Raw genomic sequence first — 25,084 nt, 5'->3', positions numbered from 1 at the left:
TCTGGAGGTAGGAGCCATCCGCCTTGTGTGTGGGAAAGCTATGTTGACGTATTCTGGAGCCACGATCCAAAAATAAAGCAAGCCGAGGACTTCCAGAGGGCTTGGTGGCCAGGCTGCGCTGCCGTGTCAGCTGGAGCCCGGGTCCAGCTATTTCTGCAAATGTGCCTCAACCTTTTTCTGCTGGAGAATCCGTTTTCCTTCTTTCTGCAGTGCCTCAAAGCACAGCACAAGGTGCTAAGCAGGCTCACAGAGGGGGATAAGACGTGGTCTTTGCTCTCCGAGCTCAGCCCCCTGGAGGGAGGAGCCAGGCTGCTGATGGGCTGAGATGGAGGCAGGAGTACTTGGCATTAACAATAGCAGCTGGCCATGTTCTCGGTGTTTCCTACCTGCCGGTTCCTATGCTAGCTCGTTTCTCCTTTACGGTAGCCCTAGGAGGTTAGGACCATTATTGCTATCTTGTAGTTGAGGAAACTAAGGTTTATGTTCAAGTTCACATTACTGCTAAGTGGCGAAGCTGGGACTTGCACTCCAGTGTGGCTGCAGGACCTGCTTCCTTCAATGTCGTAATCACTGAAGCCACTTCTCCACTCGTCCCGTGGCGCTAACAGCCCGCACTTTTATCTTTACCCACTGTGGCCTACACCGGAATCCCAGTGCCAAACCCCATGTCTGACATCCACGCTGTACTGACGCAGGGAGAGAAGGACACTGGTCTTTGGCTTTGTTTTTTGTATTTCTTTCTTTCTTTCTTTTTTTTTTTTTAGATTTATTTCATTTGAAAGCCAGAGTGATGGGGAGAGAGAGAGAGAGAGAGAGAGAGAACGAACAAAAAACAAAGTGGGAAACAGAGGGAGATCTTCAATCTGCTGGTTTACTCCCCAAATGTTCACAGCAGCCAGGTCTGGGCCAGGCTGAAGTCAGAAGCCAGGAACTCCATTTGGGTCTCCCACATGGGTGGCAGGGCCCAAGCACTTGAGCCGTCATCATCTGCCTCCCCAGGTCTATCACAGAAGCTACACTGGAAGCGGAGGTCCTGGGTCTCAAACTGGCACTGTGTGTGACATGGGCCATGGGTACCCCACGCAGTGGCTTAACCCTTTGAAGCATGACACCTACCCCGTGGGGATACTGTTTCTTAAAACTCAATCCTAGCAGCCAAAGCCAGGAGCCTTTAAAGCTTACTCTGTGCTCTGAATCTCTTTTCTTCCAGGGTCGCTGGGACGGGGCAGAAAGCACTGCTCCAGAAGGCAAACCAGGTTGTGATCCTGACTGCCCCAAGCTCTTAGAACTCACTACCCAAAGTTGGTGCCTGGACTAACGGTCGCCATGCCCTGGGACCTGCTTAGAAAGGCAGGATCTGCCTGAAAGCTGATGCCGGCATTGCTTTCGCGTGAGGCTCCTCGGTGATTCCCGAGCATTGTCAAGGTGAGAAACCCTAGCCCAAGGCCCCTGGGGGCCACACACCTTCAGAGTCTGGGTGCACCAAACAGCTCGTACCCACCCCGGCACAGCTTGTCTGACGGCCCCTCACTGGCTTGTTTCCTCCCAACCTCATGCCTTCTCTACAGTTTAGAGTCTCCCTCCCCTCCCACCAAGCCTGTACATCTCTCTTGTCCCCCGGTCAGCCCCTCGCAGGGCTGCACCTGTCTCCATCACCTTCCATCTGGCCTCCTAGTAAGCTGCCCTTGCCTGAGAGAGGGCTGAGAGAAGTTTAAAGTTTTCTTTCCTAAATTACTTTTTTGAGAGACAAGCGAGGGAGAGCAAGCGAGCTATTGGCCCCACCCCCCGGTTTACTCCCCAAATCCCCACAGAGGCTGCAGCTGGGTTAAAGTGGAAGCCAGGAGCTGGGCATTCAATCCAGGTTTTCAATGTGGGTGGCAGGAACCCAACTACCTGCGCCATTGTCACTGTCTCCCAGGGACTGCAGTGGCAGAAGCTGAAGTGAGGAGCAGCAGCCAGGCATGGAGCTCAGGTACTCAGCGTGAGATGCAGCCATCCAAACAGCCGGGTACACCCCGCATGTGTGAGCCTTGCCTGATGACACCCTGAGGGGGTGTGGATGCTCATGTGGCAAGAAATTAAGCAGCATTCCTTTTAAATAAGCTCAGCTTATATGGAAATGGGACCACTTTCTACGTCTCTGGTTAACTGGCAGAACCACTAGAAATGTGCACAAGCCAGGGTCACCTCCTTTACGGAACTGGCCACGCCCCCTGGGTGACTGCCCTGGCAGGTGTCTGCTGCACCTCTCCAGGAGCGAGGAGCTGGCCCTGAGTGTGCACAGAACCTTCTTGACTTGAACTTGGCGATGGTGTTTCTGCCACGTCCGTGCCCTGGATGAAACTGGGTGTGCATTGTGATTCTGGGAGGCTGCTGGAAATTGTCTATTTCCTGCTCTTAGAAGTGGATCCAATTATATCCACCCAGGCTAAAAGAAATGTACTTCTGTCTCCCCAGACTCCGGAACGTGACTTTGCACACCAAGACCATCGCTGGGAAGTCACAATGCCATTTGCAGTTGGTTGATGGATTTTGCTTCTTCGTTGAAAGGACAAAGAAACGTGGAGAAAGAGGTTAAAGATGGGGGAGGCATGGGGAAGACATTTGTTTGGCCATTCCATAAGGGATGATACCATTTCCAAAATTCATAGTGTTAAGAACCAAAAAGCTATAGCCCCCCCCCAAGGAGCTTCCAGCTAAAGGAAGCAAACAGTACAACCTGTATGAGTCTTCTTAAAAGTTCACACATATGCATATTATGAAAAAACTACATGTGGGTTTCAAAAACATTAACACCAAAAACCCCATGTTTTAGTTGCATTTTCCACAAACTTGACAGCCCCTCAGACAGCTCCTGGTGCTGCAGGAACGTGCAGGTGCGCTGTCTCCCAAGGACTGCAGCGGCAGGAAGCTCAAGTGAGGAGCTGGAGCCAGGTATGGAGCTCGGGCAGTCAGTATGGACGTTTCTGTGTATTACAGAGGTAATTTAAAGTCAGCCCAGTTATGATTTCAACCATCAGTGGCACTTATTTAGGAAGTTTCTATGTATTACAAGGTACATATTCCTTGTCCCTCCCTATTCCTCCCCTCAAATCCAAAAAAAACCAGTTTTTGTAAGATTTATTTTTATTTATTTGAAAGGCAGAGTTACTGAGAGACAAAGGGTGAGGTGGAGAGATCTTCCATCTGCTGGTTCGCTCCCCAAATGGCTACAACGGCTGGGGCTGAGCCATCTTCTGCTGGCTCTCCCAGGCACACTAGCAGGGAGCTGGATGGGAAGTAGAGCAGCTGGGACTTGAACAGGACCCCATATGGGATGCCGGTGTCCCAGGCAATGGCTTTACCTGCTTTCACAACAATGCCAGCCCCAAAAAAGACTCTGAAGAAAACAAAACTTCATGTATAAAAATCTCATCTGATTTCTTTAAAGTCTTAGGTTAAAAAAAAAAAAAAACTTAATGGAAGATTCTTTACCACAGAACTGCTTTTTTTTTTTTTCAATCTATCCTTGTATTCACTACAGATGTCTACTCCTTCCTAGGGAAAAAATGGTCAATGCTTCTGCTTCCTTTAAATAAGTTCAATTCTTGATTACACATTATCATTCCTCACTTGACACCTCCTTAAAAACTTGATTGTTGGATGCATTTTGCACTTGGCAAAAATTCAACGTGGCTTTGCGTGGGATGTCTAAATGTCAGGAACAGCAGTGCTGATTTCTGGTTTTGAGAGGGAAAACAGAGAGAGAGATGCATACATTCCCTACAAATGCAGGGGACTGAAAGGGGGCATACACAGAGGCACGACTTGGTTTTGAATTCTGTGGCTGTCAGCCACTAAACGACTGCAGTATGGGCCAGAATATGAATCTCCCAGGAAGAAGTTTGGTCCGGCGCTCAGAAGTGGGTCTGCTTCATTCTGTCCTAAGTGGGCTGCAGCAGACACACACGAGGAGAAGGATGGTCACGCCCAGTGAGCACATCCTGTCAGGGTGCACTTCTGCCCAGGCTTCCCTAACTCCATGATATGCCAGGCCAAAACGAGCTGTAGAGTTACATGTCATTCTAGGTCACGCGGAAGCTGGCTGGCCGAAGACCTGGGTGTGCCCACGAGGTCTACCCAGAAGGGTATGCCTTAATGATCTTCACATCGTCCACAGGGCGGTCTTGGGAGTTGGTTTCCACCATTCCCACTCGATTCACCATTCCTATACCCTGGCACACTCGGCCAAAAATGGTGTGCTTGCCGTCAAGCCACTGGGTTGGTGCGAGGGTCACAAAGAACTGGCTGCCATTGGTGTCTGGCCCTGCGTTGGCCATTGCGAGAATTCCAGCCCCTGGTGGGAAACAGGAGGAGAGGAATGACTCCCACAGCCCCAGTGCAGAGCTGCCACACCATCCTTGGCCTCTGTCACCAACCGCCCAGACCTGGCCAGCCTCCCCTCAGGGCAGCCTCTCTGCCCAGCACAAAGGACACTGCCGCACTGCCCTAATGACCTCGACTCCCTGTCCTCGCCCAGGCTCAGCCCCTCAGGATCCCTCCTAACTGCTACACCATGTTCCCGGTGCCTCTCAGAAGCCCAGCAAAGTCTGCTGTTTGAAGAAGCCTCTGCTACCCCAAAGTCTGTGACATTCAATATGCAGTTCAGCGTCCAGGACACTCAGCCCGGCACTTGAACTGCTCAGGACTCGGTGAGAGGCACTATTTTCTCTCCTCCGCCAGGGCTCTCTCTGGCGCCACTGCTGGGCAGCTACCTGGCACCTTTCCATGGCATCAGGCAATCACCCTGACTCACAGCCAAGAGAGCAAGCTTTTAAAATCCGGCCCCCTCCCGACCCAGTGCAGCCAGATTATACACTTACCAGTGAATTTCAAGTCTGGATGAAGTTCATCTTCAAACTGTTTGCCATAGATGGATGCACCACCTCGACCTGCCAGGTTAGAAGACGAGAGATGAACCAGCCAGGCCCACATCCTACCTCACTGCAAGGACGATGGCCCAGGGGCAAAGAACTTTACACAGCATAGGAAAGGAAAAGGCAGTGAGCACGCCTAGCCCCCGCTAGGTCTATTACAATACAAAATCAAGCACTAACACAGTACATTCAAATCACTGGTTTCATTCAGGTAAGACGTTTCCTTTCAAAATAACACTGAGTGTTTTTCCCTGCTTATTTAAACTAATGTATGTTCATTGTCAAAATGTAGAAAACACCAATTATCAAAAGAACATTAAAGGGGTGGGCACTGTAGCACAGCGGGTTAAGATGTCATTGGGATGCCCACAGCCCATATGGGAGCATTGTTTAAGTCCTGGCTGCTTCGCTCCTGACTCAGCTCCCTGCTAATGCATCCCAGGAAGCAGCAGATGATGGTTCAAGTGCTTGGCCCATGCCATCCACATGAGAAACTTGAATGAAATTCTGGGCTCCTGGCTTCAGCCTGGCCCAGTCCTGGCTATTGTGGACATTTGGGGAGTGAACCAACAGATGGAAGACCTTTCTCTCTGTTTCTCCTTCTCACTGTCTGTAACTCTATCTCTCAAATGAATAAATAAAATCTTTTAAATAATTTTTATTTGTTTATTTGACAGAAGGAGAGATTGAGACAGACATAGAGAACACTCCTGTCCACTGGCTGACTTCCCAAATGTCTTTGATGGCCAAGTCTGGGCCAGAGCTGGGAGTCATCACCACTGCTTCCCAGAGACTGCATTCTCAGGAGGTTGGAGTCCAGGAAGCAGAGGTGGGTAATGGACCCAGGTACTCAATTTGGGATGCAGATGCCTCAACCACTAGGCCGAATGCCTATCCTTGAGTTTCGACTTGTCTCCCAGTTCTTACCAACCCAAAACCTCCAGGCAGCCAGCACTAACAGAGGGCACGACAGGTAAAACCTACCTGCCACCCTTAGCCTAGACGACAGAAAAAGAGTCATTGAGTCAAAGCCATCCAGCTTCAGGAGAAACAGGGGCCGTGTGAGTGGCAACGTGGCGGAAAAGAACAGTAGCACAAAAGAGCACGGACAGAGAGGTCGTAGATCAGAAAGGGGAAATGAAGAAACCTGGAGCCGGGAACGATCTGCTACCACACCACCAGCAAGTGTTACTGGCATCCCAAGAGCAGGGTGCTGTGCTGGACACCCTAAGTTGGAGCAGGATTTGTTCTTAGAGCCCAAGGTCCTATGTTCAATATGGTTTTCCCATAGGAAAACATATGTCACACTGGTAATGCCACAACTTTACCAACTAACTGTATTTTAAATATTTATTTATTTACTTGAAAGGCAGAGTGACTGAGCAACAGGGAGAGACAGAGAGAGCTTCCATCTGCTTGTTAACTCCCTAAATGGCTGCAACAGCTGGAACTGGGCCAGGCTGAAGCCAGGAGCCAGGAACTCCATCCTGGTCTCCCACAGGGCTGGCAGGCACCCAAGCACTTGAAGCATCATCCCCTGCCTTCCCAGGTGCATTAGGAAGGAGCTGGATCAGAAACAGAGCAGCTGGGACTCGAACCAGCACTCTGAGATAAGATGTGGGCATTGCAAGTGGTGGTAGCTTAACCTGCTGCACCGCAACACTGCCCTTATCAACCAGTTTTAATCAGTTGCATAGTCAATCATTTGCCTTGTTGAACTGCACTGGTTTCTTCAACTTGACTCACAGCCAAGACAAAACAGCATGGAACAAAGTGAAGGCTGGACTCAGCTTACTCTGCTTGCTTGGCATCCATGAAACAGCCTTGAGCAGGGGGCCCCCTCCTTGTAGAGCTGCCACCAAAATCGCATGTTAAAGTCACATCCACCCACCGCCCCAGCCCCTGGGCGTGGCTAAGGTGTTTCCATGGCAAACATCTTTTGCTTTACCTTTTAGGCTGCTCCACCACAGAGTGCCTGTCAAAGCCCCCGGTTCTGACTCCAGAAGAAACACTGTTTTCATGCCAACAGGAATGGGGGTGAATCCTAACGTGCTGGGAAAGCCTCCCACCTGGCCCAGGCTACCCCTGCTTCTGGAAGATTCCTGCACTGTACAAACTACGTAAAATCCACTCCCCTAACGGCAGGCTGCTACACTTCCACAGGGGTTACATAACCTGCACGCTCCCTCGGCCGTGCCCCTTCCTTTGCTCGGCCCTTCGGCAGTCACTGGAGGGAAGGCTCCCGCCTGGTGCTACTGGCAGTGCTGGGGCTGAAGGTGAGAGAAGAGGGAGAGGGCTGGGGGACCACAGAGAGGCCAAGCCATGGATCTGTTCAGGAATGCCCTGCTGGTCCCCAAGCTGAGCCTTCTCCAGGTGAGCTTGTAGAATCAGAAACCGTCTCATACACACGGCCACAAACGAGGAGAGGACCAAGAGGTAGGCCAGTCAAGAGCCACAAATGAAGCTTTGGATTTTAAGTGATCAGAGACCAGAGGAAATAGCAGGGAGAGGGCTCAGCACTCACTGGGCACAGCGTGCCCGAATGCAGCTGGTCGGGGCCTCTCCAGCACCGTTCACTCAAATGTGATGTTTCTGTAACCCAATTCAGCTCAGTAGGGTTTGCACCAAAATGCCAGAAGGACGAATAGCTCTCTGACTTACAGATACAAACAGCAGTCCGCTGAGAAAGCTACACCAGCACTCCTGATAAAGAGGGACAAAGGCACTCCTGTCTTTCATTATAGCTCTTTCCCCATCTGCTGCTTTGAAAGCAAGGAGATGTCCAGAGCAGCAGCAGCCACTGTGCAACTGTAAGATGAATTTGCGACCAAAGGCCAACGTGCTAAGACTGGTGAAGTGGACAGACACAGCAAGCCCGGGGCCTGACAACTCCTAACCTCCACACTTTTTGTCATGTGAGAAAATCAAACAGCCATTGTGGTTGAGTTTTCTGTGATCTGGAGCCCACGGCACTGCTCACTGATAGGAAGAGGGACCTGACTACCGGAGTAGCTGCAGGTTCACCCTCAGAGGCGCCACCACTACTTTCTAAGGGGCTCTGCAGTTCTCAGGATGGAGCCTTCTCACTTGCCTTTGGGGTCAGAGAGATCTGGATTCCAGTTCTGACCCCACCAACTGTTTAGCCTTAAGCAGGATCCTTAATCTCTCTGGGCCTCAGTTTCGGTTTCGTTGTCTGCAAAAAGGAATAGTACAACAGGTTGAATATCCCTTTTGTAAAATGTTTGGGACCAGAGGAGTTTCAGACTTGGGACTATCGGCATAGACCTTACTATTTGAGCATGGTTAATCTAGAAACCCGCAATGCTCTGAAATTGGAAAGTAAACCTCGGATTTGGGGTCAGGTTAGGGATGCCTGCCTCTAGTACCTCAGTTGAAGCTTGTTAGCGAGAATTAAAGGTCACAAGTCAGAGAGCAAACACACAGCAGTATTAGTGAAGAGAGGACCCCCAATACAGTGCCACTTGGGAGGCACTCAGTCTGGGCACAGCCCAGCTCTGCTGTCCTCAAACCTCCACCGCTCCCTCCCTGCTCTTTGCTCCTTGAGTATAACCTTGCTTCTTATTTTACCAGAAAAAAGTATTGAAAAAAGAACTTTCACGTACATGCTCACCACCAAATCCACTTCCCTCCCTTCCTCCACGTGGTAAATATGCTGTTCATGGGATCACACCGCTGACACAGACCTCATCCTGTCACCTTAAAGAAATCTGCAACTACAATTCTCCCTTCTGTATCAAGTCTGCTTTTCCTAATAGATCGTCCTATCAGCAGGTGAACATGGTATTAGTATTTCCTATCTTAAAAAGCAAATGAACAGAAACTCCATCTTCACCTGTTTCCCTACTTCTCTGTATCCCTTCACAGAAAACTAAAAAAAAAAAAAAGTTGATACCTGGTGTTTATACCTCTACTCCTATTCTATTTGAGAGGCAAAGAGAATACACCTCCATCCGCTGTTTATTACCAAAGGCCCAAAGTGTCCAGAGTTGGATCAAGCTGAAACAGGGTCCTAGGAACTCAATCCAGGTCTCCTGCACGAGTGGTAGGGATCCAGCGACTTGAGCCACGACTGTGGCCTCCCAGGGTGCACACCAGCAGGAAGCTGGAGTTGAAAGGAGCTGGATTCAAACCCAGGATGTGGGTGTCCCAGCTGGCAGCTTACCTGCTAGGCCAAATGCACCTGTACTCCTTGCAATTATCTTTCTATTTAAAAAAATTTTTAAAAAAAGTAATTTAACTAATTTGTTAATTTTCACTTATTTGAAAGGGAGAGACAAAGACAGAGACCTTCCAGCCACTGGTTCACTCCCCAAATGCCCAGGATAGCTGGGCTGGGCCATGCCAAAGCTAGGAGATGGGAACTCAATCCAGGTCTCCCATGTGAGTGGCCGGGACCCAAATACACGAGCCATCACCTGCCACCTCACAGGGTACGTATCAGGAGGCGGCTGAAATCAGAAGTAGAGCAGGGACTCAAATCTAGACAATGATAAGGGAAGTGGGTGTCCCGAGCTGCATTTTAACTGCTCCGTCAAATGCCTGCCCTCCACTTTTTCTCTTGGACACTGTCCACTAAAACTGCTCATCAGGATCTCCAGTGACTCCCAGAGTGCAATGCTCCATCTGCCAGTCTTCTTTACTTGACCCACAAGCAGCATCGGACAGCTGATGTCACCCTCTTCTCGAAGGGGTTTCCAGGACTCCAAAGTCTCCTGGAATGAACTGAGTCCAAAAAAAATCTCTCAAAAGCTACTTCTCTCTCTGCCTTGATGTCTGCTTCCCACTGGACCAGAACTAAATGGCTGCTATCACCTTAACCCCACCCAACCACAGTCCCAGACTTCAGCTTCAACCACACAGTAGCTTCCCACTGGTCTCCCTGCTTCTAGCCTCACCTCCCACTTTCCCCAGTGGGTTCCTCACAGGGCAGCCAGGAGGGGGATCCTTTTAAACCAACTCTGATCACGCACTCACTGCTTGCAATGCCCCATGGACATCTAGCACGGAGAACCAGATCCCAGGCCCTGCCTGGCTTATGGGACTCAGTGGTCAGCTCCCTGCTCCTCTCCAAGTATCTCCAGCCACACTGGCCCCCGTGTTTCTCGCTAGGCAAACTCTGGTTTAAGGCTTCTGACTACTGTTGCGTTAGGAATATCCTTGCTTCCAAGAGTCACAGCTCACTACTCCAGTTTACTGTAAGCTCTGCTAATCAGAGGCCTTTCCTAATCACACTGCAAAATAGCACCTCCCTTGCCCTCAGGCCCAGGGGTGACTGTGAGCCCTGGGGACCCTGGGGAGTATCTGGAGACATTTTTGGTTGTCACAGCTGAGGGGCATCTGGTGGGCAGAGGCCAAGCATGCGCCTAAGCACTGTGCACAGGACAGATGTCTCCGGGGCCAGGGTCAGGAACTCTGCTCCACCCCTCACAAGACACTGTTTTCCCAGAGTGCATGCCATGACTATCTATCGGGCACTTGCCGGTTCATTTTCTCTCTGCCACTGTACTGCGGGCTCCAACAGGGCTTGCTTACTCACTTCTGCATTCAGCTCTCAGAACAATGCCTTCCCCACAGAAGGAGTCCAAAGCCCAGAATTCACAACCAAAATAAAAAATAAATGACCACACCTTTTTGAACTCCCATTTGTGTCCAGCTGCAAAGCATTTCACAAAGATCTGCTCATGCACCACTCATAACAAGCCCAGGTGCACACAAGCACCCTCCCCGCGTACCGGGCAGAAGGCTCTGCAGGGTCACAGCTGTCTCTGTCCCCTCAGTGCTCACGTGAGCCCAGGGTTCACACCCAAGCCTGCTGGGCTCCGCATCCCTACGCTTCACTCCCACACAACAATCCTCAGGCAGATTCTATTACCTCACAGATTTTTCTTATCCCAGACTCAAAAGTCCCAAATAGTCCTCAAATCACACTCGGTAAAATCTGAACTCCAGGGCCGGCGTTGTGGTGTAGTGTTAAGCCACCACCCGCATATGGGTGTGGTTTGAGTCCTGGCTATTCCACTTCCAATCTAATCCAGCTCCCAGGTAATGCACCTGAGAAAGCAGTGGGAAGATGGCCCAAGTGCTTAGGCCCCTGCACTCACGTGGGAGACCTGGAAGAAGCTCTTGATTCCCAGCTTAAGTCTGGCTCAGCTTTGGCCATTGTGGCCATTTGAGCAATGAACTGGCAGATGGAAGATCTCTCTCCCTGTTTCTCCCTCTTTCTCTTTTAACTCTGCCTTTCAAATAAATCTTAAAAAAAAAAAAAATCTGAACTCCTCTGTCTCCTTCTACTCTGCTCCAAACTGCTCCTACTGACCTCAACTCACACGGCTCCAGGACGCATGAGTTTTATGCAGACCTTACGCTCACTCCACGTTTCCATCCTGGACACGCCAAGGGGCTGTGTTGTGTCACAGAGCCAGTCAGTGAGCACGACGTGAACCCTGGGCCGGGGGGCTTCCCATACTTCCCCACGCCTTTGCCACTCCTGCCTCCGTACTCACTCTTCTTCCAAAATCCAAAATCCCCTCCCTCTCCGGAGCTCCCCAGAGCTGAAATTCCTGTCCTTCAAGGCCCGCCTCACAACACGCCTCCTGCCACGCCCATGCCACGCCATACACTTGCTTTCTCATTGTGAGTCATTCCAACTCTGCTATGCACGTAATCTATACGGAGCCATCACACATTTCCATATTTATGATATGGCTTATACTACTACTTTCTAGTTGTTTCTTATAATGAGTAACTTTTGTTTCCTGGCAGGGCTGGGAGCTTCACAAGGGGAAAAAAAGCCTTGGCTTCCAACGCTTAAGCTCTTCTCCCAGGCCCTGGAACAGCACATGACACACAAAAGGCTCAACAAATATTCACCAAAAGAATAAAAATAACAATGAGCTTGCTGCTCAATATGATAAGTTTCAGGTGTTCCTGGGGCTACCAAGGAGAGAGATGAAATCAGAGTGAGGGTGACGCACAGGATAATCAGTGTATAATTAATCACGGAAATCATGGCAGTCTGTGAGCCCTGCAAGGCCAAGTGCAGAGCAGGAAGAATTTGACAGGAGGTCAAATCTTATGGGTAGGAGAGGACGAGGTCAGTAGAAACAGATGAAAAACATTCAGAGGGCAAAGGAAAGGGCCAACACTGAGTTACTTTAAAGTGGGAAACTGAAAGGTAATGGTTTGAAATGAGAGGGAGCAGGAAGTCAAAAGTATTTAAGCTGGGGGCTGGCGCCGTGGCGCAGTAGGTTAATCCTCCGCCTGCGGCACTGGCATCCCATGTGAGTGCTGGTTCTAGTCCCAGCTGCTCCACTTCTCATGGAGCTCTCTGCTATGGCCTGGAAAAGCAGCAGAAGATGGCCCAAGTCCTTGGCCCCTGCACCCACATGGGAGACCAGGAAGAGGTGCCTGGCTCCTGGCTTCAGATCAGCACAGCTCCAGCTGTTGTAGCCATTTGGGGAGTGAACCAACAGAGGGAAGACCTTTCTCTCTATCTCTCCCTCTCACTGTCTGTTACTCTACCTCTCAAATAAAATCTTAAAAAAAAAAAAAAAAAGTATTTAAGTTAAGAAAGCACCAGGCAAAGATGTATTAGAGAAAGACTGGAAAAACGGTTCAGGGTAGCCAAAGGACAGTCGGGAATGAAAATGGCACATCAACTTGCTGTAGAGCCCAGGACGCCACTTGCTGCCCCCTTGAAATGTTTAGCAAAAGCCGTGTCACCTACTCAGCTGGCAGACATGAACCAGTGACTCCAGGGGGCCTACCTCCGTTCCTCTCTCACCACAGTACTGACAGCGGGCTGCTCCTTCATCTGAGGCTAGATGCAGTCGTCTGGAAACCTTCCGAGTGATTCAATTTCATTAAAATAAGATCATGGAAATGTGACATTAAGACGGACCACAAACCAACTACACAACTACAGGGAAGCTAATGGCACGGGCGACTCACAGCTGAGTCACTTCCGATTCTTGTACACTAAGCACGGACTCTCAGTTCACTGGTGTTACAAAGTAATATTTATTTCATAATGGCAATGAAAGAGAGAAGAAAGAGGATGGGAGAGAAGTACATCAAAGTATTGGCAAAAACACTTCCAGATAAAGCTGAATGAAGCAGAATCAGATGCTGCCTCCCTCCAAATCTCAATGAGGTGAACACAAAAAAGTCCAAACCTAGGGGCAGGTATTTGGTGCAGACACCATTTAGGATGCCTGCATCCCATTCTGGAGTGCCTGAGTTCAAATCCTGGCTACTCTGCTTCTGCTCCAACTCCAGTTACTGTGCATCCTGGGAGGCAGGGTCATGGCCCATGCGGGAGACTCAGATGGAGTTCCTGGCTCTTGGCTTCAGCCTGACCCAGTCTTCACTGCTCAGGTTGCTTGGGAAGTGAGCCAGTGGATGGGAGATCTCTCTCTCTCTCTCTCTGCCTTTAAAATAAATAAGTAACACTTAAAAAGCCAGAAATTCACCAGCATCAACCAAGTAAGAAGAGGAAAACAAACATTCTAAAATTTCTGAAAAGAGCCAAGGAAACAAACAGAAGATTGTTCTACCTGCACTCCTGGAAGACAGGAGGCAGGAAGGGAGTGGCGCTGGCAGGTCCCTGCACACCACACCGCTCCACTCCCATTCTGAAAGGGCAACAGAGGGACGGCGAGCAGCTGCCCGACAGTTACTGCCCAGCCCTGCGGGGCAGAAGACAGAGCATAGCACAGGGGCTCAGCAGCGGCAGGACAAGGAGCCAGGGCTGGCTGCTTGTAGGACACTTGGCCATCCTTGGAGGACCATGGGGAGTAGGACTAAGCTCTCCCCCATGCCTCTCAGGCTACAAACAGAGAGGAAGGAGCCCAGCTCCTGGAGTGGGGAGGACAGCGGGTCCCACAAAGGGGGAGGAGGAGGAGGAGGAAGAGGAGGAAAATCCATTTACTCTTTGTCTAGGCATGGGTAAGATGAAAAGCGATGGCTCCGACACCACACAAACACACCACACAGATGGAAGGACAGAAAGGAAAAACACCTCAGGAGCTTGGTCTGGGAGAAAACTGAACCCGCAGAGTGGCTTCCCTGGGGCCGTCTCAAGTTATTTCAGTGGGAGTAAGAATCTAATAAAACAAAAGCTCAAAGACAAGCTAATAAATCACAGAATAAGGTGAGAAGATTGCAGAGCTAAGGAAACAAATTGAGACCCAAATGACACCAATAAAGAGCTAATAAATAAATTAGGGAAGCAAAGATCAGTGCAGACATGACTGAAAATTCAATAAGGCACAGAGTGAAGGTCTGAGACTGCTTCACGGAAGGCAGGCGGAAAGGAAAGGAATCGCCTTACACAGCGAGAAGAAATGTGATAAATACGGATGGCACACACGATGAAACAGCGACAGCCCCTGACACGGAAAACCCTGTAACTATAACAAACAAACAAAAAAAAAAAGAGAGAGAGAGAGAAAAAATCAAGACACAGAAATTTTTAAAGATTCCCCAAACCGAAGAAAGGAGTAGACCTGGCCTCAGTATTCTCCAAAATTAATTTCAAAACCAGAAGGCGATGGATCAGAATTGTTCAAAAGGATCTGAGGGAATGTATGTGGCCCAGGAATAATATTATACATAGTCGTGGTACTTCCCAAGAATAAAGACAACAGAAAAAAGTTCTCAAACAAGAATGGGTTCAAAAATATAACTCCCTCCAAACCTTGCAGTGAAAACCGCCAGAGAGGGCCAGGCAATTGGCTCAGTGGCTAAGTCGCCATTTGGGATGCCCGCGTCATATTAAGGGTGCCAGTTTCTGATTCCCAGCTCCTGAACTTCCAATCCAGCCTCCTGCTAATGCTTATCTGGAGGGCAACAGGTAATGGCTCAAGTACGTGGGTCCCTGCTATGCACGTGGGAGACCTGGACTGAGCTCCCGGCTTTGGCCTGGCCCAGCCCTAGCTGTTGCAGGCAGGATGAATCAGTGGATGGAAGATATTTCATTATCTCTCTGCCTTTTAAATAACTTGAAAAATAAATAAATAAGACAAGCAATCCTGCCCTCTAGCACTTACAAAGTAAAAGCCAAGTGCTGGGTACTGAAGCCAGTGAAACACTGAACCCACACCATAGCTGAAGGAATCATAAATATATGACAGGAAAAAATAGAACTACCAACACAATTCAGGGAGGAGGGAGTCTAAGAACGGGTAGAATCTCAGCACAGCTGTCCCTGGGAGTCTGTGGGGTTTGGTTCCAGGACACCTTCTACTCTGTCCCACACTCCAGATGCTACAGAAAATGGTATAGTTTGCATTTAATCCACACACATCCTCCCATGTCCTTCACATGATCTCTTACTTAGAATGCGAGGTAAATGCTACGTAAGTAGTTGCTACATTTATTATTTAGGGAATGACAAGGGACAATACTGTACACGTTCTTGGTATAGACATAATTGGGGGGATTTTTGATCCATAGTTTATCAGTTCTCATCTACTTGAAAGGCAGAGCAATAGAGAGAGATTGAGAGCTTCCATTCATGGGTTCACTCTGCAAATACCTCTAACAGCTAGGGCTGAGCCAGGATGAAGCCAGGAGCCCCAAATTCAATCTGGGTCTCCCATGGGGGTGGCAGGAGCTCAACCATTTGAGCCATCATCTGCTGCCTCCCAGGGTGCGTATTAGCAGGAAGCTGGATTAGAAGTGGAAGATCTAGGGGCCAATGTTGTGGCGTAGTGGGTAAAGCCACCACCTGCAGTGCTGGCATCTCATATGGGTGATGGTTCAAGTCTCGGCTGCTCCTCTCCAATCCAGCTCTCTGCTATGGCCTGGGAAAGCAGTAGAAGATGGCCCAAGTTCTTGGGCCCCTGCACCCGCATGGGAGACCTGGAAGAAGCTCCTGGCTCCTGGCTTCGGATCAGCACAGCTCTGGCCATTGTGGCCATCTGAGGAGTGAACCAGCAGATGGAAGACCTCTCTCTCTCTCTGCCTCTCTGTAACGGTGCCTTTCAAATAAATAAATAAATCTTCAAAAGTGGAGGATCTAGGACTAAACTGGCACTCTCCTATGGGATGTGGGCATCCTGAGGGGCAGATTACATGCTGTATCACAACACTAGACCCAATCTGTGGGTGACTGAGTTCACAAAAGCAGGACTCAGGGATAGGGAGAGTCAACTGTACTCTCTCTTTCATGGGAGGAAGTCCATTTTTCTGTTAAATATATACAAAAGTAACTGTAATACTCTATTTTGAAAACAATATCATGCATAGATATCCCATTCTTTTCAAGGTATTTCCATTTAGCTAGTTAATCATCCATCCATCCTTAACTAATATCTGAAAAGAAAAATGTCTACAATGATGGCAACCAAAAGTTAACACTGCACACTTCTGTGAGGTGGAATGCTGGGATTGGCTAATGGTGGTAAGAAATCTTTAGGAGCTGTGCATATGAATGATTCCCCCCTTTTTTTCTACTTTCTTATATATGCTATATTTTTTACAATATTTATTTGAAAGACAGAATAATGGAGAAAGGAAGAATAGAGGGAGAGGAGAGAGGGGATGGGAGTGGGGGGGGGGGCAGAGAAAGAGAGATATCTTCCTTCTCTGGTTCACTCCCCAAAGCCCTGCAAGAGGTCTGGGTCAGGCTCAAGCCAGATGCCAGGAACTCTATCTGGGTCTCCCATATAGGTGGCAGGGGACCAAGTATTTGGGCCATCATCCACTGCCTTCCCATGCACATTAGCAGGAAACTGGATCATAAGTGGAATAGCCGTATCTTTTTTGTTTTAATATTTTATTTATTTATTTGAGGGGTTGAGTTACAGACAGTGAGAGGGAGAGAAAGAGAAAGGTTTTCTGTCCGTTGGTTCACTCCCCAGATGGCTGCAACAGCCGGAGCTATGCTGATCTGAAGCCAGGAGCCAGGTGCTTCTTCCTGGTCTCCCATGTGGGTGCAGGGGCCTGAGGACCTGGGTCATCTTCCACTGCTTTCCCAGGAAATAGCAGAGAGCTGGACTGGAAGAGGAGCAGCCTCTAGAACCAGAGCCCATATGGGATGCCGGTGCTGCAGACAGAGGATTAACCTACTATGCCACGGAGCTGGCCCCAAGTAGCTGTATCTTGAACACTAACACTCCAATATAGGATGCTGCACCATAATGCCAACCCAAAAAGCATTTTTAAAAAGATTTATTTATTTGAATGCATGACAGAGTGGGAGGGAGAGACATACACAGTGAGAGATCTTCCTCCATCTGCTGGATCACTCCCCAAATGGCCACAATGGCCAGGTCTTCCAGTCTAAAGCCAGGAGCCATATGGGTCTCCCACTCGGGTGGCAGAGCCCCTAGCACTTGGGCCATCTTCAGTCTTCCCAGGCGCATTAGCAGGGAGCTGGATCGGAAGCAGAGAAGCTGGGCCTTGAGCCTGCACCCTGATATGGGATACAGATGTTGCAAGCAGCAGCTTAACCACTGTACCCACAATGCCAGCTTAGTCTATATTTTGAGATGTGTCTTTATACACTGAAAAAACTGAGTGTTTTGGTCATAAAGAGTAAGTAATGAATCAACTGAGACTAAAAAAAGCATAAGACTTAAAGAAACTCCGACATGAAAAAAACAAGCTTGTTTAGACCAGGGTAGGAATGAACAGAGAAGCAAGGGCCCCTGAAATGGCTAAGTGATCTACCAGTTTCACTAAGAAATCCCACCTCACTGCCAATAACTCCCCAATTTATGTCTCCATGCCAGACCTTCCCTTGAATTCCACGTTCATACCCAATTATGCACTTACTCAACCTATCTACTGGAACACAACACACGCAAGACCAAATTCCTATCTTTCCTCTCCAAACCTGCTCCTCTCTCAGCCTCCCCATGTCCGTATAGTCACATCAGAAACTCTGAAGTCATCTTTGACCATCTCCTCCTCCCACACTGCCCACCTCAGCGGTCAAGAGATCCCATGGCTCTGTCTCTACAAAACAGATCCCGAGTATCAGTCACTGCTCACCACCTTGTCTGTTATCAGCCTAAGCCAGCCCCGGACTTCTGGGCTGGATGATGACAGCAGACATCCAGCTGGTTGCCAGCTCCCATTCTTGCCCCTGGATCTGTTCCCCAGACAGCAGTCAGTGCTCATTTAGAGCATAAGTCACGTGCTCCTCCTTAGCTCCTAACTCTCCAAAGGCTTCCATCTTACTCAGCGCTTGCTGCCCAGCGTCTACAGGACCTCCTCCCCAGGCTCCTGCCTCAGGGCCCCGTGTCTGCACTTCTCCCATGGAGAACGCTCTCCCCCAGTCACAAGGTTCAGCCCCTTCCTGCACTCGGATCTCTGTTCTAACAACATCTGCCAGAGGACTTCCCCAGCTGACCTACTGAAACTGCATCCCCCACCCTGCTCCTGGTTGATTGAGAGAAGGAACTTTGTGTCCTTGTTCTCGGCTATATCCTTAGAGCTTAGAAAAGTATCTGACACAAAGCAGGTGCTCAAAACTTGTTAAGTTAAAAAAATCAGTGAAAGAACCCAATATTTGGCCAGTGCCGTGGCTCAGTAGGCTAATCCTCTGCCTGCGGCGCCAGCACCCCAGGTTCTAGTCCCAGTAGGGGCGCTGGTTCTGTCCCACTTGCCCCTCTTCCAGGCCAGCTCTCTGCTGTGGCCCAGGAAGGCAGTGGAGGATGGCCCAAGTGCTTGGGCCCTGCACCCCATGGGAGACCAGGAGAAGCACCTGGCTCCTGGCTTCGGATTGGCACAGCACGCCAGCCATAGCAGCCATTTGGGGGGTGAACCAACAGAAGGAAGACCTTTCTCTCTGAAAAAATAAACACACACACACACAAGAACCCAATATTTCATTCTTCTCAAAAACAGTGTGAATGTCTCTTACTTCTGATTGTGATCAGACTACTCTATGCATCACTACAATCAGGCAAATGGTATATGCTCTTGGCAAGCAATACACGGAAGTTAGGAGAAGTTCCATCAAGCCCAGGAGTCAAAACTGGTTTCAGACCAATTTCTTTTTCTTCTTCTTTTTTTTTTTTTTTTTTTTGACAGGCAGAGTGGTCAGTGAGAGAGAGAGACAGAGAGAAAGGTCTTCCTCTTCCATTGGTTCACCCCCCAATGGCCGCCGTGGCCAGCATGCTGCAGCCGGTGCACCATGCTGATCCGAAGTCAGGAGCCAGGTGCTCCTCCTGGTCTCCCATGGGGTGCAGGGCCCAAGCACTTGGGCCATCCTCCACCGCACTCCCGGGCCACAGCAGAGAGCTGGACTGGAAGAGGAGCAACTGGGACAGAATCCGGCGCCCCGACCGGGACTAGAACCCGGTGTGCCGGCGCCGCAAGGCGGAGGATCAGCCTAGTGAGCCACGGCGCTGGCCTCAGACCAATTTCACAACTGCGTTTGGGGAAAGCAGGAATTGTCACCAGCATCAACCAACCCAGTTCCCAGCAGGTGGAAAAGAGAGCTCTCGCTGCCTTGTCACTCGGTTATAATGGGGTGAGACGCCAGTTAGCTTATCTTACCTGTGCCCGTTGGGTCACCCCCCTGGATCATGAAGTCTTTGATGATTCTGTGAAACTTGGTGCCATTGTAGTAACCTCGGCGAGCCAACTCAGCAAAGTTCTTGCAGGTCTTTGGAGCATGCTTCCAGTACAGCTCCAGCACAATGATGCCCATGCTGCAGAGGGAGAGGAAAGCACAGCTCCGGTCAAGGTCAGGGTCACGGCAGACAGGACCATTTATGGGAGTGCTCCAGGACTGTTGATGTTCAACCTAACCACTGACTACATGCTCAGTCAAAAACCAAACAACAAAACCCACAAGCAACAACAAACCAACATGATGCAAGTAACATAAACACCAATTACCTCCTCTGAGTAAAACACACAAGGGCTTTTGGTACTTCTTTTAGGCAAAATAACATATACATTGACAACTCAAAATTCTAATATCTTAGATATAAATCACTGATCATCTGAAACGAGTACTTAGAAACCCTAAATTAGGAGCCAGTATTGTAGCAAGTGGGCTAACCTGAGACATCAGCATCCATGAGTGCCAGTTCTGGTCCTGGAGGCTCCACTTCCGATCCAGCTAATCTCCCCATTAATGCTCTTGGGAAAGCAGCTGCCACCACCCCCTCCCCATGTGGGAGACCTGGATGGAGTCAGGCTCCCGGCTTCGGCCTGACCCTAGCCCTAGCTGCTGTGGCCATTTGGAAAGTGAACCACTAGATGGAAGATCTCTTGTTGTGTCTTCCCCTCTCTTTGTAACTTTGCCTTTCAAATAAATAAATAAATCTTTTTAAACGGGGCTAGCAGGTAAAGCTGCCACCTGCAGTGCCGGCATCCCATGTGGGCACTGGTTCAAGTCCCAGCTGCTCCACTTCCGATCCAGCTCTCTGCTATGGTCTGGGAAAGCAGTAGAAGATGGCCCAAGTCCTTGGGCCCCTGCACCTGCGTGGGAGACCCGGAAGAAGATCCTGGCTCCTGGCTTTGGATCGGCGCAGCTCCGGCCACTGCAGCTATCTGGGGAGTAAACAAGCAGATGGAGGACCGCTCACTGTAACTCTGCCTTTCAAGTCAATAAATAAATCTTTAAAAATAAAAAAGATGAAAAAGGCATTAAAAAAAAAAAGAGTTACAGAGAGAGAGGGAGAAACAGAGATCTTTGATGCTCTGGTTCACTCCTCAGATGGTTGCAACAGCCGGAGCCGGGCCTGTCCCAAGCCAGGAGCCTCCTCCGCGTCTCCCATGTGGGTATGGGGGCCCAAGCACTTGGGCCATCTTCTGCTTTCCCAGGTGCATTAGCAGGGAGCTGGATCTGAGGTGGAGCAGCTGGGACTTGAACTTACTACCCCACAGCACCGGCTCAGTTATTTTTTTAAACAGTGGAAATAACCTTTGGGAATGACAATCAGGAAGCTCTGCTACAGTTCTGAAATGTGCACATCTCAGCAACTTCAACTTCTAAGTATCTATTCGCTAAGGACAGGTAGCAAAGTGCCGAAGGATACAACATGCAAGGATGCTCATTTCAGTGCTTGTCACAGCACAAAAAAAAAAGGGAGATGCAATTTTAAATGTCCTTGAAAGAGGAAATGAGCAAAATACGAACTAGAAAGACCCAGACGGGCATCTGACAAACTGTTGTTCAAACAGTGCGTTCAAAGAGAGGTAACTTTCACTTCTTCCTCTACATACTTTTCCACAGCTTCGGTGTAAATTTCAATTTATTTTTTAATAAAAAAAATACTAACAAGGGAGTTCCCAGCCGACAGGTCGGGGCTTGAGGTAGAATCCGGCCAGGGAGCAAATACAGGGGACCCGACGGAGAAACAGGCAGGGAGGCCTGGGCTGGCCCCTGGCGGCGGCTGCGGGAACTGCAGGCACGGAGCGAACACGCGGGAAGCAGCTTGCGGGCCATGCTAGGTTTTCACTTCACACTGTTAGCGCAGCAGGAAGTGATTGAAGGTTTCCGAGCAGGATCCCGGGCTCCACTTTGGAAAGAGCACTCTGAGTTTTCCCAAAGGGGCAAGGGGAATGCATGCGGCTGAAGACCGGAGCCCGCGAGGCCGACTGACCAAGGAGTCAAACAAGGTCCCCCTCAGCCGTTAGCTGCGTGGCTCTGCTCAAGCCATGGAATCGGTCAGTTCTGGCACCAAGGCTGCCGAAATCGGAGGGGAGGAGAAGAAATAACACCACTACACGTGACGGCGCCTGCGTTTAAAGCAGAGACCTGTATGCTACCCAGCTCTGTATCCCCAGACTCCAGATTCGGCGTGGCTGGCGTGCGGGCGCCTACGCCGGCTGAATGAATGAATGAATGAATGAACGGACGGACGAAGCAAGGAATGGAGTAAAGGGAGGAGGACATCGGGCAGCTGTCTGTGAGACCCCCGCGCCAGTCGGTGCGGGGCTCGGACGCGGGCGGCGGGGCAGCCCTCAGGGGGCCCTCACGGCCGCGCCCCACGAGGCCGCATTCTCGAACAGCGCGCCCCGTGGCGAGACCCGCGCTCCGTGTCGCCTCCGCCAGCCCAGCCCCAGGGACCAGCCGCCCCTCACCTGGTCTCCAAGTAAACGTTGGGCGGCTGCCAGGAGTCTGGGGGAATCGCCGCCATGGCGAGGCTGGCGGAATCCTTCTCTACCAACGATTACTTCCGGTGTCTTTTCGAGGGGGACCCGACACGTTGGTGCACACTTCCGGTTGCCGCCGTCCAACCCGTTTGATACCAGGATTTGGGGAACAGGGACGAGGAAAAGGAAGCACCCTCCTGGGGCCTGAAGCTGGGATGCGGGGCAAGACGAGGCTGGTTGCAGGGACGGCGAAAAGTTCAAGTTCTATTAAAGGTGGGCGCCAAGGGGCGGTACCTCGCCAACCTCCCAGCGATCTGATTGGCTCGTTTAGTCGTGGAAGGCGGGAACAACCAACAGCTCTGCACTCGATTGGGGAGATGCCCTAACATTCAATTCAAAAAAATCTCTTAATTCCACAATGGTCCCGGACTGGAAAGGGCGGAAGAGAATAAAAGGGAGTGGAGCTGAGCCGCCTGCCGAGAACTTTCCTGAGGCGATGTATGATCTACACGGCGCCTGCGCCCTCTTATCTCCTCCACTCCGCAAAATCCCATACAGGAGATAATATTCCCATTTCAGATGTGAAAACTGAGACCCTGCAGCTAAATGACTATTAGCGCGTCTGAGCCTCCAGACTCAAGCCAGGAGCCTGGGCAGAATAGCGAGGGAAAGGCTGGGCAGAAAATGAGAACTAAGGAAAGAGAAAGACAAAGACGGGAGACCGCCAGTCAGAAGGCTCGGAGCAGGAACGAGGCCTAAAATAACTGGCTAGGGCAGACGGTGCCCCAAACTTGGGAGGGTTTGCTGAGGGCCAAAAACGAGAAGCCAATGACAGGAGCTGTGAGGAGGCTTGGAGGGAAGACAGGAGTGAAACAGGATAAATAAACTTCTGCACACTTAGTAATGCTGGCTTGGCAGCAAGCTAAACATGATCATGTCTTTGCGTGCTTGCTTTTCAAAACCCCACAAGGTGGATATTGCTTTCCCCCTTTTACTTTTAGAAAAGCGAGCTTTACAGAGATTAAATTGCTTGCTTTAAGAACCACAGTTGCTGAGCTGTGCTCTTAACCGCTCAGTCTGAATGTCCTTACCTGTCAAGTGGAAATACAGGTGTACCGGCTTTCCGCACAAAATGAAGAGCTCCTTGCCAGAGGGCACCCTGATGCAGTGGCTAAACCCACTGTGCCACAAGAACTGAATTTTGTCCTGATGAGTGCTGTGCTGATAGAGTATAAAAACTTTACTTCTGGCCGGCGCCGTGGCTCAATAGGCTAATCCTCCACCTTGCGGCGCCGGCACACCGGGTTCTAGTCCCGGTCGGGGCGCCGGATTCTGTTCCGGTTGCCCCTCTTCCAGGCCAGCTCTCTGCTATGGCCAGGGAGTGCAGTGGAGGATGGCCCAGGTGCTTGGGCCCTGCACCCCATGGGAGACCAGGAAAAAGCACCTGGATCCTGGCTCCTGCCATCGGATCAGCGCGGTGCGCCGGCTGCAGCGGCGGCCATTGGAGGGTGAACCAACGGCAAAAGGAAGACCTTTCTCTCTGTCTCTCTCTCTCACTGTCCACTCTGCCTGTCAAAAAAAAAAAAAAAAAAAAAAAAAAAAACTTTACTTCTCCTGCAGTCTTGCATTCGTGTCCACCTTGTGCCCTTTGAGCTGAGTGGGAAAGTCTGTTGTTTTGTGAGTTGCTTTTCCCTGGACCTTACGAGTTCCCGACTTGAGAGGTATAGGGCACGTGATGGGTGTGTTGGAGTTTTATGAAACTGTAAGATGATGTTTGCTTATTTCCAAAGTCCTGCCTCAAGAGGCTTTGTGGCTGGTATTGTTGTTGGCATTTTTGTCCCCAAGCAAACCACAGGGTGTCGGTAATGAGAGGAAGGAGTTGAGAAGAGGTCTGGATTGCCTTGCTGAGTTCTAACTGATCCTTCACCTTGAAGTAACAGCAACTTGTATTTACTTCACTTATCCTGTGTCAGTGCTGGGTGTGTCTTCCAAGTAAATATCCTGTATTAAAAATAAAATTACAAACACTGGCATTGTGGTATGGCAGGTAAAGCCACTGCCTAATGCTGGCATCCCATGTGGGTGCTGGTTCACGTCCTGGCTGCTCCACTCCCGATCCAGGCCCCTGCTACCATCCTGGGAAAGCAGCAGAGGATGGCTCAAGTACTTGTGCCATTGCCACCTGTGTGGGAGACCCAGATGAAGTTCCTGGCTCCTGGCTACAGCCTGGCTCAGCCCTAACCAGTGTAGACACTTGGGTAGTGAACCAGCAGATGGAAGATCTCTCTCTGTTTCTCCTTTCTCTATAGCTCTGCCTTTCAAATAAATAAATAAATCTTTTAAAAAATTTTTAATTCTTTTTTAGAATTGTCATTTTCCAGGCTAGAAACCTGAGGATCATTAGGATCATTCCATTTCCCTCTCCTCCCTATAAGTGACTTGTCGCCAAGATCTGTGCATTATTTTTTCCAAACATCCCCAAATTGAATTCCTTCCTTTCCATTCCCACTACTGTTTCAGATCTTTTAAAAAAATATATTTATTTATTTGAAGGGCAGAGTGACAGAGAGAGAGAGAGAGAGAGAATCTTCCATCCATTTATTCACTCCCTAAATGCCCACAACAGTTAGTTTGTGGCTAAAACCAGGAACCAGGACCTCCATCCTTGAATCTCACAAGTGGGGCAGGGTCCCATGCACTTGGGCCATCACCTATTGCCTTCCCCGGCACATTAGCAGGAAGCTGGATCATGAGCAGAACAGCGGGGGCTCCATCCCAGACACGCTGATGGGGCATCCCAAGCAGTGTCTTAACCTGCCGCTCCACAAGCTGGACCCTGTTTCAGATCTTTAGTGCCAGGGTTATTTCAGGAGTCCCCCTGCTGGCTTCCCTGCCTTTCGGCTTTCCCCCACCCATCCACCCCACGCGCAGCAGTTGAAGTCTTCTTCCCAAAACATCTTGTAGGGCTCCCTCCTCTCCCCAGAAATGTTGGTCCCTCGCAGCCCAGTGAAAGTCCCTAACCACTCTGCTGGAGCTGCACGTCTGTTTCCCCTCGGCCCCTCGCTCACCTCTCCAAGTTGGTT

General features: G+C 50.0%; 1 protein-coding gene across 4 annotated transcripts; it reads right to left on the bottom strand.

Moving 5' to 3' along the window:
• Positions 1 to 714: 714 nt before the first annotated feature.
• Positions 715 to 22,086, bottom strand: PPIL1 (peptidylprolyl isomerase like 1). Of its 4 annotated transcripts, none has more exons than XM_089333992.1 (4): positions 21,990 to 22,086; positions 19,449 to 19,603; positions 4,863 to 4,931; positions 715 to 2,966 (listed from the first exon to the last, which is right to left on the bottom strand). In XM_089333992.1, the coding sequence occupies exons 1-4, from the start codon at positions 22,043 to 22,045 to the stop codon at positions 2,812 to 2,814; spliced, it is 435 nt and encodes a 144-aa protein (XP_089190118.1). In that variant the 5' UTR covers positions 22,046 to 22,086; the 3' UTR covers positions 715 to 2,811. The 4 variants fall into 4 exon arrangements, with proteins under 4 accessions (XP_089190118.1, XP_089190117.1, XP_017200568.2 ...); XM_089333991.1 differs by lacking the exon at positions 21,990 to 22,086 and adding an exon at positions 21,185 to 21,741 and having other exon boundaries at positions 2,790 to 2,966; XM_017345079.4 differs by lacking the exon at positions 715 to 2,966 and adding an exon at positions 3,109 to 4,336 and having other exon boundaries at positions 21,185 to 22,086.
• Positions 22,087 to 25,084: the final 2,998 nt, after the last annotated feature.

The sequence above is a fragment of the Oryctolagus cuniculus genome, chromosome 5 (assembly GCF_051225735.1).
Source record: "Oryctolagus cuniculus isolate XC-2025 breed Fujian yellow rabbit chromosome 5, ASM5122573v1, whole genome shotgun sequence".
Lineage (NCBI taxonomy): Eukaryota > Metazoa > Chordata > Mammalia > Lagomorpha > Leporidae > Oryctolagus > Oryctolagus cuniculus.
The sequence above is the reverse complement of the archived record's forward strand: the minus strand, read 5'-3'. Positions and strand labels throughout refer to the sequence as shown.